Below are 12,896 nucleotides of genomic sequence, written 5' to 3'. Positions count from 1 at the left end.
AAAAACGTCTTCAATGGAGATTGAAAGTGTGATTTAATTCAGGACTAGGTTCGAGCCTCGTCTGTGAAACCGACTAATGTTCCAAGTAATGTTTTCGTTACAGGGATTAGTCAGACCCGTCAAATCGGGAATAACAATCGTACCATGGTTAGAGATTGCATTCTGTATAATATAATTAATAATACAAGGTATTTTATTGGCTTGTGTCTATGTTGATATGTATTGCATTATGAGAAAATGTATTGTCATTAACAATTTTGTACAGCTATTTTTTTACTATGTGATATTGTGTATACAATTGTATGGTTTTACTAATGAGTTTCTCTTTTACAGGTGCTGTTTAAAAATACAGTAACTGTTACGCAATGCACCATGGGAGTGGACAACAGAATGTGCAACGGCAACTTCAGAGATCCATGTCCCTTACTGGGTCTGAAGCAGAAGACCAGCAGCAGCAGACCATGGCAACAACACAACAGCAAGCAACAGCCAATCATCCTCAATCACCTGTGACCACATTTGCATCCGCAGCCAGCCCCTCAGCTCCCCAGTCCCCCAACTACCAGATAATCATGAGCCGCAGCCCCGTCACAGGGCAGAATATGAACATCACCCTTCAGAATGTGGGTCAAATGGTGACAGGCAACCAACAGATCACCCTTACCCCACTCCCACTCCAGAACCCAGCCTCTCCTGGCTTCCAGCACTCGACCCCCCAGTGGAGGTTTGAGCACGCCCCATCCTCCTATATCCAGGTGACCTCACCCCTCCCTCAACCCATGCAGCCCCAAAGCCCCACCCAGCACAGCCCAGTCCCCCTTCAGGGAGTGCAACGGCCCGGGGCCCCTGGAACAGGATTAGGTGTCTGTGGACAGAGTCCCACGCGATTTGTTGATGCTGGCATGCTTGTGAGGCAAATCAGCTTGGGCAGCCCCCCTGGAAGTGGGCATTTTGTTTACCAGGACGGGACAGGGCTGACACAGCTGGCTCCAGCTCCGGCTGGGCAGGTGCAGCTGGCATCGCCTGGGGTGCCAGGCTCTGTACGGGAGCGCAGGCTTTCCCAGCCTCACTCACAGACTGGAGGTACTATCCACCACCATGGACCTCAGAGTCCTGTGGCCAGTGGCACTGCTCTGCCTACGCTGGGGAGCCCAGGCCACATAACCACCTCCAACCTACCACCTCAAATTAGCAGCATCATTCAAGGGCAGCTGGCGCGTCCAATGATATTTGAGAAGACTCCACAGGGTGTGGTAGCTGGAGTTGGAACAGCTGCCACTGCATCTTTCAGCATGCCCTCTACCGTACTTCCCTCCAGCCCGTCCCTCACCAACCCTCCACAAGGGATCCCCAACCCTCCTCTCACCCCCACCAACATGGCAATGGGATCCAACAAGAAGCAGACACCTAAAAAGCTAGAAGAAATTGCACCCTCTAACCCAGAAGTTGCACAGCTAAGGAAGCAATGTTTGGAGCACCACACAAAAAAAATGGAGGGCCTGAAAGAGGTGTTCAAAGACTACCTGATTGAGCTCTTCTTCCTGCAGCACCTCCAGGGGAACATGATGGACTATTTAGCTTTCAAGAAGAAACCCTGTGTCCCGCTTTTCACTTATCTGAGGCAGAATGACTTAGACCTTGAGGATGAGGAGGAAGAGGAAGAACAGTCTGAGGTCATCAATGATGAGGTATTCTTACTGTTTGATGAGTGTCCATCCTATTGATTCATGTCTTATAGATGAATATTTAGAGTATATTAACTTGTTTTCCAATGTGAATATATTGCAAATCTCTGTGCCACTCCCAGGTCAAGTTTGTCACTGGAAAGGATGGACAGTCAGGGACACCAGTTGCCATATCAACACAACTTCCAGCCAATGTTTCAGCAGCATTCTCTACCCAGCAGCAGTTCCAGGTGAAGAACTGTGATGAGGCACCAAATGACACAGAGAAGATGTCTTTTCAATGGAGCTGTTTGTTTTCGGACCTTCTCTGAAATGTTTTTTTTTTTTTTTATTTTTTTTTTATTATATATGTAGGAAGGAGTCTCTTGCTAATCTTTGGAGAGTTTGTCTTCATAGGGTCACCCAGGAGCAGCAACTGGCAGTATGGCAAACCCAGGGGACATGGATGCTTTTAAGAGGCAACAGGCTATGGCTCAAGCAGGTAGGGCAAGGACAGCAGACTCCTGTGGCTCCTTTGTTGGTTTGTTTCCTCCCCCTTTTCTTTCTCTTTGTTTCTTCTTTGGTTTTCTTTTCCCTCAAATTGCTTCTGCTTTTCGATATTTGGCATCTTCTAGCGCTGTGTGTAGAAGTCTTAACCCGAGGAAGGAGAGGTGGTCTGTATGGTTTTCAGAAGGTCATTGCTGTGTGCTTAGTGTTTTTTGCGTTACGAGGGTATTGTGTGTTTTAAATCCCAGATCAGGCTAAGAGGTGCCGGATTGAAGTTGGTCGCCATGGGATGATTTTCCAGCATCCTGGTGCTTTAGGATCACCTGGTGTTCCACTCCAGCAGCTTATGCCGACAGCGCAAGGTAGGAGTGCTACTACCAGGCAGTTCTGTGTTCTGTTCGATGCTGGACGTATCCCAATCCTCAAACGAACGAGACCAAAACTGAATTACAACAACGTCCCAACGTCTCCAACGAAAACCTCCAAGCAGCATCAGCAAATCGGTCTTCATCCATCCGCAGGACGCCCCAGCAGGCCTCAGGAAGTTCAGGCTTAGCTCTCCCAGCACTCTTATCAGAATGGGAAAACTGGGGAAGAAGAAACCCAAGTCTGAAGAAGAGTAGCCACTCAATGGGAATTTGCCATGTCTTATGATTTTACTTTTATGTTGTGTTGATCATCCGTCCTCCATCTGTCTCTTCTTTTCTGAAGTTTGCTCTTCTCAATCGTCTTTGTTTGGACGGGCTTTCCTGTACCCGTTGAAGCTTTGGCTAATTCGGAAGCGGATCACGGAAAGGGTGAACTCTGGAAAAAAAAAAATCTCTTTCCAGTGGGGGGCATGTTTGCTCATTCGATGATTGGTTTCCGTTCCTTCTTTTTAATTCACCATTCTCATCCCCTCTCCTGCACTTCCGTCCATATCAACTGTCCATCCTTGCATTGTCAACGTGGATTCTCAATGCATCTCAATCCTAAATTCAATTTACTCATCAAGAGTGTTGTCTTTTGTCTTGTTCCATGTTCACCTTTTGTTGGTTTCCCTCCATTTGTTTCCATGGCATACCGTTCTGACTTGGCCTCTTTCCCTCAGTCACAGTAGGAAGGGAGTCGTGTGGAAGAGGTTTGGTGCAGTCATGGCACAGGTTTTGCGTCTGTGGTGGTGTGGTTGTATCAGGGCCAGGTGTTGATGTCGTCTAGGAGACGTGACGGTCAGGGAGGTAAGGCAGGTGCTGCTTAGTGTGCACAGCTCCGCTCAGGCCTGCTGTCTGCAAGACCCCCATGTGTGTCCTCCTGCTCAGTTCTCTGCTTCGCTGTTGTCTGTGCTCCACAAAATAAAAGGCATTTAAATGCCATTATTCCAGCTAGAATGACATGCATGCTGAACATTTGGTGTTTCTTGTTGTGATAGTGATTGCTCAGTTTTATTCCTTTCATTTTATTCCCTTCTGTTTTTTGTTTTCAACAGTTTTCTTTCTTTTTCATTTTGTTTCAAAACATTTCTTCTTTCTTTCACTTCCTTGGCTGCAACTCTCTGAAAACCTTTATTAATGCATGACAAGTTTTGATGTTTTAATCACATTCTCTTAACGTTTTGAAGATAATATTTTGATTTAACAATTTTGCATTAACAAAAGTAGTATTTAATTTGACGAACATGTAGATGATCACATTGATTTGATTTATTCTCTAATCATTGTGCTGTATAATTTCCATTAATTTTCACTTTTCCTCAGTAGTGAAAGTACACTGCTTTGGACTCATACAGTACATTCATAAAGGATAGCCTATATGTTCTGAGCAGCAATAGAATAGCAATAGCAGCTCTAAACACTTTTATATGATTCGATTCCATACTCTGATGCAATGCTGTAGTCAATCAGAGCATCTACTAGCTGCAATAATACACCATGAGTTAAGGTGCCAAAGTCAAATCTAAAATAAATGCTAGACTCACAGAGGAAAAAAGGCTCCAGCCCTCTCTGTCCCACTTTAGTGCTCATTTGAACCTCAGTAAGGTGTCAGGACATGCTCCACCTGAGAATCTTATTTTCACAGGCCCTAATTTCAGAGATAGCTGGAATGGTAAGAACACTTTGAAGGAACAACCAGAGCAACTCAAACTCACAGCCACACATTTTCTTATCCGCTCTCTCTCTTTCTTTGCTCTCTATACCTTGTTTTCCCTATGACTTGGTTACTATGCTCCAGGCGGGATGCCCCCAAATCCCCAGGTGGTCCAGATTGCAGGACAGAAACAGATCCAGCCGCAGTATGACCCATCCAAAGGGCCTCCGGTGCAGAATGCTGCCAGCCTGCACACCCCTCCCCCCCAGCTGCCAGGCAGGCTGCCCCAGAGTGGCCTCCCCATGGCAGGCATGCCCCTGGCTCTCTCTCAGCAGTCCCAGCTGGTGGAGAGTTCCAGCCAGCCTGCTGGTCTGCTCCAGGCCCAGGTGAAGGTGCAGGGCGCTGGTCCCATGATGGCCCAGGTGAACCCCCACACACAGCTCCAGGCCCAGCTCCAGCAGCAGATGCAGTCTGGCCTTCACCTTCAGATGCAGGCTCAGCAGCTGCAGCAGCCGCTGCCCTTGCTACAGTCAGGCCAAGCGGTGAGTCGACAGGAATCCATTTAAACATGGTATGGTGTGTCTTTGGTTGTGTTTTGTAGGTGTTTAGGTCAACAGTTCTTATCCTTTCTCCCTCTTGATCAGACGGTGGCCCTTGCTCGTCCTGGAGCAGACCTCGGCCAGCCTGGCCAAAGAATGATGACCAACTCCCTGTCCACATCATCCATGTCTCCTCTGCCCCTTTCTGCTCCCAACTCTGTCCCCTCCCCTCACGCTGCTGGGCTCCTCCGGCCCACCGTGTCCAACATCAACCCCGTCTCACAGTCCAAACTGGCCGGGCCCAACGGGACCTCCACTGTCAAAATGGGTGGTTTTGGTCAGGGCTCGGGTATGCAGTCATCACAGGAGAACTCGCAGGATAAACAAGCGGAGCAGGCCAAACTGGTGAGGAGTTGGCTCAAAGCATGAATATACAGGTATATGTATTTGCAGATGCTCCGGTGTTTTAGAGCCTTCTCATGACATGACTTCTCTCTGATGCCCCAGGAGAGCCAGGTGCACCAGCGCATCTCTGAGCTGAGGAAAGAGGGCCAATGGTCAGCCAGCAGACTACCCAAGCTCATGGAGTCGTCACGGCCAAAGTCCCACTGGGACTACCTACTGGAGGAGATGCAGTGGATGGCCGCCGACTTTGCTCAGGAGAGGAGGTGGAAGGTGGCTTCTGCAAAGAAGGTATGTAGGGCGGTAGGGCTGCACAGGATATCAGATACTATTGATATCGCAATGTGAACATGGGCAATATCCACAATGCAAGAGGCTGCAATGTCTTTTCTTTGACACTCAATAAAACAAAAACGCATGGACACGATACATTATTTTACAAAAACAGCATAGTCAGTGATAATTCTTAAATGTCATTTATTTAAAATGAATACATTACCTATACATTTCCTATGTATACACTCACAAAACACTTTAGTAGAAATACCTGTACACCTTTCAACAGTCCAAGCTGGTTGAGGTGTAATGGTGAGGGGAATATTTGCTTGGCACACTTTGGAAATGTCTTTAAGTGCAACGCTTGTAGAAAATAAGTCAGAGTTTTGTCGAGAGCTGGAGGCGGCAATAAATATGACTGAGACGGCCGCCTCATAATTCTCTATGCAGGAAAAACCCTGCCACTATTTGGTGGTAAACATTCGGTCTTTTCACACATTCGGATTATACCGATTTTTTTTTTGCTATTATTTGGCCGAATACATTTGGTGGCCGAACCTTTGGTGCATCCCTATCACAAAGCAAAAGTTGTCTCAAACATGAACATGACAATGAGTTCAGTGTTCTTCAGTGGCCTTCCCAGTCACCAGATCTGAATCCAATAGATAGAATGGCACACTTATTATGTGCTGACGGATAGAATAACACCTTTGGGATGTGGTAGAACTGGAGATTCACAGCTTGAAAGTGCACCTGAAAAATCTCAAAGGAATGTTTCCAACATCTTGTGGAATCAATGCCACAAATAATTCAGGCTGTTTTGAGAGCAAAGGGAGTCCCTACCCAGTATTAGTATAGTGTTCCTAATAAATTGTCCAGTGAGTGTATAACACTAGCAGGGGTGCTCATTACGTCGATCGCGATCGACCGGTCGATCGCGAAGGTAGTGTGGGTAGATCACACGGCATTTTTTTTTTTCTTCCTGTGTGGTCCAGACGGGACGCCTCCCGTCTGGACCACACAGGAGAGGGCATCACTCAGCCCCGCGCCGCCTCACAACACACACACACACACACACACACACACACACACACACACACACACACACACACAGACAAGCACACACACACACACAGACAGACAGACAGACAGACAGACCCAAGCACACACACATGCACACACACACAGACAGACAGACAGACACACACACACACACACACACACACACAGACAGACAGACAGACAGACAGACACACACAGACAGACAGACAGACAGACAGACACACACACACACTCCGCCGCCCGGAGACGTCGATGGCACCTGGCTTGGCACTGGCCAGTCTGGTGTAAACCACTCAGAGCTCCTGAGTTAATGTTAATGTTAATGGACTACCAGTGTGAATATTTGTTATATAGTTTAATAAATCTCTTCTTTGATTTTGAAACAGTGTAGCGTGGCCTTAATTTGTTATTATTACAGTACATTTTTGTGTTCGCAGCAATGGCAATATGTTTTATTTGGTTGGTAGATCTTGTTGAGCTGGTAATTTGAAAAGTAGCTCACAAGCCTAAAAAGTGTGAGCACCCCTGCACTATAGGTTATTATAGGCTAAGTATTCTAACACTTATAGGGTGGAATATTTAAATGTGTACTTATACTTACATACATAACTATACTAAGACTTACTGTATCACAAATACATATTTTATATTGGCTAAGAATACAACAAAAAATATTGAAAGAATATATTACACAAAGTCAGTAATACTGCAGTTAAATGTCCCTTATAAATCTAATAGGGATGCTCCGATTTATCGGCCACCGATTTAAATCGGCCGATTTCACTCCAAATGACCGCAAAAAACGATTTTTTTATTTTATTTTTTTTTTTTTCCTGGGGAAGACAGATAACTGAACAGAAAACATAGGAGGACGTAACAGTATGTAAACCATGAAGGCCACGTTTATGATGTCTTTTATACAGCCATATCGACTGACTTGGGCTTCAGGCCCTAACTGGGTGATAGGCCAGACCTTTACTATGCCATAAAAATGGGTCTGCGTTTGCTTGATGCCTAATGGATCAAAACTTTTGTCTAAAAAGCAAAAAATATTTAGGCTATCCAGTCAGTTATGTATTTAAAAAAAAAAAACGGTATCGGTATCGGTTGATCTTGAGGAAACAAATCGGTGATCGGTATCGGCCCCAAAAATCCAGATCGGAGCATCCCTAAAATCTAATTAATTCTTAAGGTAAACTGGATGCTTCAAGTTCCCATGTTAGTTCTGAGACCAGGGTTGAGATCTGCTCTCATGTCCTGGCTCTCTTGTTCTGTGTTTCTACCTTCCCTGTCTCTCTGCTCTTGGTTGGGCTGAGCACTACAGCTGACCCTTAGTTAACAAAGACTAGTGGATATAGCAGAAAATAAGGTTTAACCCTTACGTGACAAGTGTCTGCTGTCAGTCACTTTAGGGCTGCTCCTCACTGGTAATGGGGGAGTAGACACCTGAAAGAGCAGTCTGAGACCTGTAGATGTTGAAGGCTTTGGTAAGAAGAATGTGATGTCATAATTACGATTTTTTATTTGAAAAACTGACTTTTATTTTGAGACACGGAAATATTTTTCAATGTTGTTGAAAATCAATGAAACACGCTAGTCAAGCCAAAATATTGCAGTGCAATGGATCCCCACTACTACCTAATTAACTATAACACTACTTTACATTGTTAGCAGGCTCACAAAACAAGCTGTGTTAGGTGACTAGTGAGTGTGTCATTGATTTTCAACAACGCTGAAATGTATAAAAAATGTTTCTAAATAAAAGTCCAAACATTACTGCCGGCTTGTTACCCCACCACCGGCTTGTTTAACCAGCAGCTGCCACATAATACTGTGATCGCATCAGTTTCCAGTGATCGCTTAGCTCACACTTTTATTTTGACATCGCAAAAAACGGAAGTCTTAATGTCGGAATCTGCCTCTCTTTGTCATTCAGAGAACAGATGCCGAACTGCCGGCATGTTTGCTGTAATTACATGACGTGGCAGTTAGGCAGTCATCACTCAATGCTCATCTCATTCACAGAACAGCATGGGTTGCTTGCACTGTTTGATCGTGTCATCAAAAGAAGTCTTGTATTGGGTAAACATTTGGTCTTTTCACACATTTAGATGTGCTTTCTTTGCTATTTTCGGGCCGAATAATTTTGGTGGCCGGACTCCTCTCTGTTAAAAAACAAACATTGTACCAGCAGACATTACATGGAAAGCATATTGGTTTATATGAAATGCGTCTGGAGTACAGCTGCACAACTATCAATGCTGCAATATGAACACGTCATGCAATATCCAGAGGCTTTGACACTCAACTAAAACTCATGGACACTGTACAGTGCTTAAAAGTAGTTACCGGTATTAGTAAACATTTGTTATTCAAATACTGTTCTTAACTTTGACACTTGTTTTCAACCATGTCCAGTGGAAATAAGAAGTTGTTCACCAAGTGTTAGATATATTGCAACTAATATTTTGTTCATGTCCTGCAGGCCTAGTTGTTGGTTGATATTGGAGTACTACTTACAGTATTTGAACATACATGTGAGTGTCTTGTCTAGGGATGTTCCGATATTGATATCGCATATCGCCGCGATATCGGTCCTGAATGCTGGATCGCAGATCGCACCAGAAAAAAAATAGGCAGCGATCTGGGGCTCCGGCGTGTCACTCACGTGATGACAACAGTAGTAGTCAGTGGTCACGGGCATGAGAGTTGGCTAGTAGCTACCTGTGTGTAATGAGTCTGACAATGTCATGATGCTAGCTGGTGAAATCATAAACCATTTGCTTACGTAATTTTTCGTTTGTTTACATAGTCTGAAACTACAGATGGTAAGCTTTCAAATGATGCGTCATACATTGAAATCGGAAAAAAATTCAAGACGACACGAGTATTTGAATGTTTGTTTGTATTAATGTTTTGCTCAAGAATGGTGACTGCTAAAAACGCTGCTAGCGGCTAACGTTTCGTGCTAAAACGAAAGTATTGTAACGTCCCCACTTGGACAGTGGTTGAAATAATGACAGATAGCTTCTCTCATGTAATCTGTGCGTTTAATTGTAAACTATCTCATACACAACTTTCTTAGTTCACCGGAGCTCTCTCTCCCAACGGTCTCAACAACACACACAGCACCCGCCCCCCCCCGTGACCTCCACCAATCACAGGGGTGCATTGGCACACAACACAGTGACAGTGCGAACATGAACATGAACTCAAGCATTAATGAACATTAATGAACAGGGTTGCTACACTATGTTTACAAGCCAGGTATCACTTACCGGTAGCCTCTGGCAACAGTGAATCCAACCCACAGATTATAAGTATTTAGTGATCGTTAAACTGTTGTATATTATATCGAGTGGTACTTTAAAACTTCCAAGTTGCCTGTTATGAAAAAAACGAAAAGCAGATATTGTTGACACCCCTTTGATTCTGGGACTGGTTTTTGGTCTCACCAGCAGCGTCACTAGGCTACACTTTTAAAAAGGGTGCTATAATTGATTTGCCATTTGTAAGAGAAGATAAATAGAATAAAAACATGAAGGCACTAAAACTAGAAATCAGACAGTAACTCTTTTTTTTTTTACAATGCTGAATGCTGCAGTTTAAATAGTTTTAACTTTAAACCAGTTGGTCACTGAGTACTGCAGAGTACTGTTTTTGTTGCTTGAATAAAGGCTGGCAGTCTTTAATAGCCAACTGTTGTTGTGGACTATATACTGGGGAAGTATTTGTTATTATTCAGGAGTAAAACAATAAATACAAATATCGGATTGATATCGGTATCGCAGATACCTGAAGCCCAGGTATCGGTATCGGTAGTGAAAAAATGGGATCGGGACATCCCTAGTCTTGTCTCTGGTTTAAGTCTGTTCCTTGTTTAAGATACAAGTGTCTTTCCCCAGCTGGTTCGCACTTGTGCCCGTTACCATGACGAACAGAAAAAGGTGGAGGAAAGGTCTAAGAAAGACGAGGAAATGCGGCTTCGTCACATCGCTAGCACCATTGCCCGTGAGGTGGAGTTTTTCTGGTCTAACATTGAACAGGTATGTTCTCTTGTTGTTCAAGCAGTTCATTGTTGTCTGTTTCAATATACCAATAATGCAATTAATTATTTCCAACCTAACGATTACTTACCGTTTGGTTTCTTTCAGGTTGTTGAAATTAAACTCCAGTTTCAGATTTATGAGAAAAGACTGAAAGCACTTGGCCTCCAGAGAGCAACAAGCAAAGGTGAGTTTCAACATCCCAATTTAAATTCTTAAAACTATTTATATTTCATACCTTTTTAACATTGATGTCTAATATATATATATATTTTAAATCACAGGACAAGGTGTTAAACCGGCTCAGTTGCCCGGAGAGAAAGCTGAAAAAGAGGTAGGTGCTGAACAGAAGCACTCTTATTCAGAATGGCCAGACCTATTATGTTTGTTTTTTTCATTAACTTTCATTCACCTTCTCCATCAGGAGCCCATCAGCTCAACCAGGAAGCGAAAATCCAGCACTTCATTGGCTGATGAAGAAGGTATGTGTCCAACTGTAATGTGTCCAGATCTACCTCTGCTCTAACTACATGTGTGAAGTGAACAGTGGTTTACCATGTGGGTCTGGTGATGTTCCACAGTGAAGGATGAGGAGAGCACCATCGAGGAGCAGGAGGCCATGGAGGTGGCAGCTGATCCCAAAACTGAGCTGGCGGAGCTGGCTAAAGATGGTATGGCATTGTTTTTTCCTCTGTTTTTTTTTCAGTCATTTATTTATCCTTATTACATTATTATATTGCCCCTATGTCAGTCACTGTCTGTGCTGCTGAACCATAGCTCTCTGTGTCCTGTATCGTCCTCAGCTGAGATGCCTCTGGATGCGCTGGTGAAGCATTATGCTGGTGCCTATGCTGACAACTTTGATTGGCCCCAGCCCAGCCCACAGAGTGATGAGGAGGACAGGGAAGAGACTGAAGGTGCAGTCAAACTCTACAAATAAGCTCCATTTCTGTGAACCATTTCCATCTCCATGCCTTATTTCAGTCATTGACAATCTAAGATGATCTGTTCCAAAGACGACGGTTCAGCAAACCGAACAGAGATGTTCCCTCGGTGGTACTGATGTAGTTTGTTTCTATTCTCAGAGATGGACGGCCCTCTGGGCAGCCCCCATGAAGCTGTGCTGATCGACTCCTTGCTCAGTGTGGACCAGTATCGGGGCGCTGAGAAGGCTAGCCCGCCTGGCGCTGACGGGAAGCCCAAGAAGGACATTGCCGAGGTGGCTGCAGCCACAGAGCTCATCCTACCCAAGGGCAGCGCCAGGACCACCTCAGCTGTGAGTCACGATGTCTCACAATGACCCGCTGGTTGGCAGTGTGGCATCACCGGTTTAGAAACATCAAATGACATAGTTGCTAGTGAATGGAATAGTGAATGGACTGTCCAATTTCAGTTGCTTTATAGAAACGGAGCCACTGTGTCACCTGTGTGTCACCTGCCCCACCCCGCTCCTAATCAGACTTTGTGTCATGTGTCTCAGGTCCGCAGCCAGGCTCCCGTCCTACTACACGGCTCACTGCGGGAGTACCAGCAGATTGGTGTGGACTGGCTAGCTAGCCTCCATAAGAAACACCTCAACGGCATCCTAGCAGACGAGACTGGGCTGGGCAAGACCGTGCAGACGGTGGCCTACCTGGCCCACCTGGCCTGTCAGGAGGGTATGCTGCAGCTGAAAGAGTTTTTTTCCGTCATGTTTCTTGTATATTATGTGTTTAAAGTTATTCATTTGGAGATAAAACGGCTGTTTTCTCAGGAATCTGGGGCCCCCACCTGGTTGTGGTGAGGACGTGTAAGATCCTGAGTTGGGAGATGGAGTTTAAACGCTGGTGCCCTGGCCTGAAGATCCTCCTCTACCTTGGCAACAGGCGGGAGCGCAGATCAAAGAGATCGGTAACGGATCAATGAATTGCTGACAGCCATTTTCATTTTGTTCTCTACGCCGTGTGCTGTGCATGCCTGTTTTTGTTTTCCTACAACCTGTCCTGTGTTGTTGATGTCTCTTCAGTGGTGGGGGGAGGCCAACAGCTTCCACGTGTGTGTGACGTCCTACAAGCTGCTTCTGAAGGACCAGAGCCACTTCCTGAGGAGGAGGTGGAAGCACCTGGTCCTGGATGAGGTGCAGCTCATCAAGAACATGTCTGAGAAACACTGGGAAACCGTCTTTGCTCTCAAGAGGTGGGTGGTTTAAAAAATAACACCACTCATACAGATGTCTGCTTGCAATGAAATACAGGTTTGTGTTTTTTGTGTGTTTTTTTTATTTTTTAAAAACCTCAACCTCTTCTTAAAGATGGGCAGAGCTGAGGGATGTTACACAATGGGAAATGACCCAACGT

At 45.0% G+C, this 12,896-nt stretch overlaps 1 protein-coding gene across 1 annotated transcript in view; it reads left to right on the top strand.

The window, feature by feature from the left end:
* Positions 1 to 365: 365 nt before the first annotated feature.
* The window catches only part of ep400 (E1A binding protein p400), a gene marked incomplete at its 5' end in the record, with an annotated part of 28,588 nt that continues 16,057 nt past the window's right edge, over positions 366 to 12,896 (top strand). The window contains 17 exons of the mRNA XM_080531437.1: positions 366 to 1,688; positions 1,808 to 1,915; positions 2,082 to 2,166; positions 2,420 to 2,533; positions 4,380 to 4,777; positions 4,880 to 5,179; positions 5,282 to 5,467; positions 10,420 to 10,560; positions 10,669 to 10,747; positions 10,845 to 10,894; positions 10,985 to 11,042; positions 11,142 to 11,231; positions 11,364 to 11,477; positions 11,646 to 11,836; positions 12,041 to 12,218; positions 12,314 to 12,450; positions 12,566 to 12,735. Of these exons, the coding sequence (XP_080387563.1) occupies positions 366 to 1,688; positions 1,808 to 1,915; positions 2,082 to 2,166; positions 2,420 to 2,533; positions 4,380 to 4,777; positions 4,880 to 5,179; positions 5,282 to 5,467; positions 10,420 to 10,560; positions 10,669 to 10,747; positions 10,845 to 10,894; positions 10,985 to 11,042; positions 11,142 to 11,231; positions 11,364 to 11,477; positions 11,646 to 11,836; positions 12,041 to 12,218; positions 12,314 to 12,450; positions 12,566 to 12,735 (3,722 nt within the window). The remainder of the gene's footprint in view (positions 1,689 to 1,807; positions 1,916 to 2,081; positions 2,167 to 2,419; positions 2,534 to 4,379; positions 4,778 to 4,879; positions 5,180 to 5,281; positions 5,468 to 10,419; positions 10,561 to 10,668; positions 10,748 to 10,844; positions 10,895 to 10,984; positions 11,043 to 11,141; positions 11,232 to 11,363; positions 11,478 to 11,645; positions 11,837 to 12,040; positions 12,219 to 12,313; positions 12,451 to 12,565; positions 12,736 to 12,896) is intronic.

The sequence above is a fragment of the Nansenia antarctica genome, assembly GCF_963989245.1.
Source record: "Nansenia antarctica genome assembly, chromosome: 5".
Lineage (NCBI taxonomy): Eukaryota > Metazoa > Chordata > Actinopteri > Argentiniformes > Microstomatidae > Nansenia > Nansenia antarctica.
This window is presented reverse-complemented; position numbering and strand designations above follow the sequence as displayed.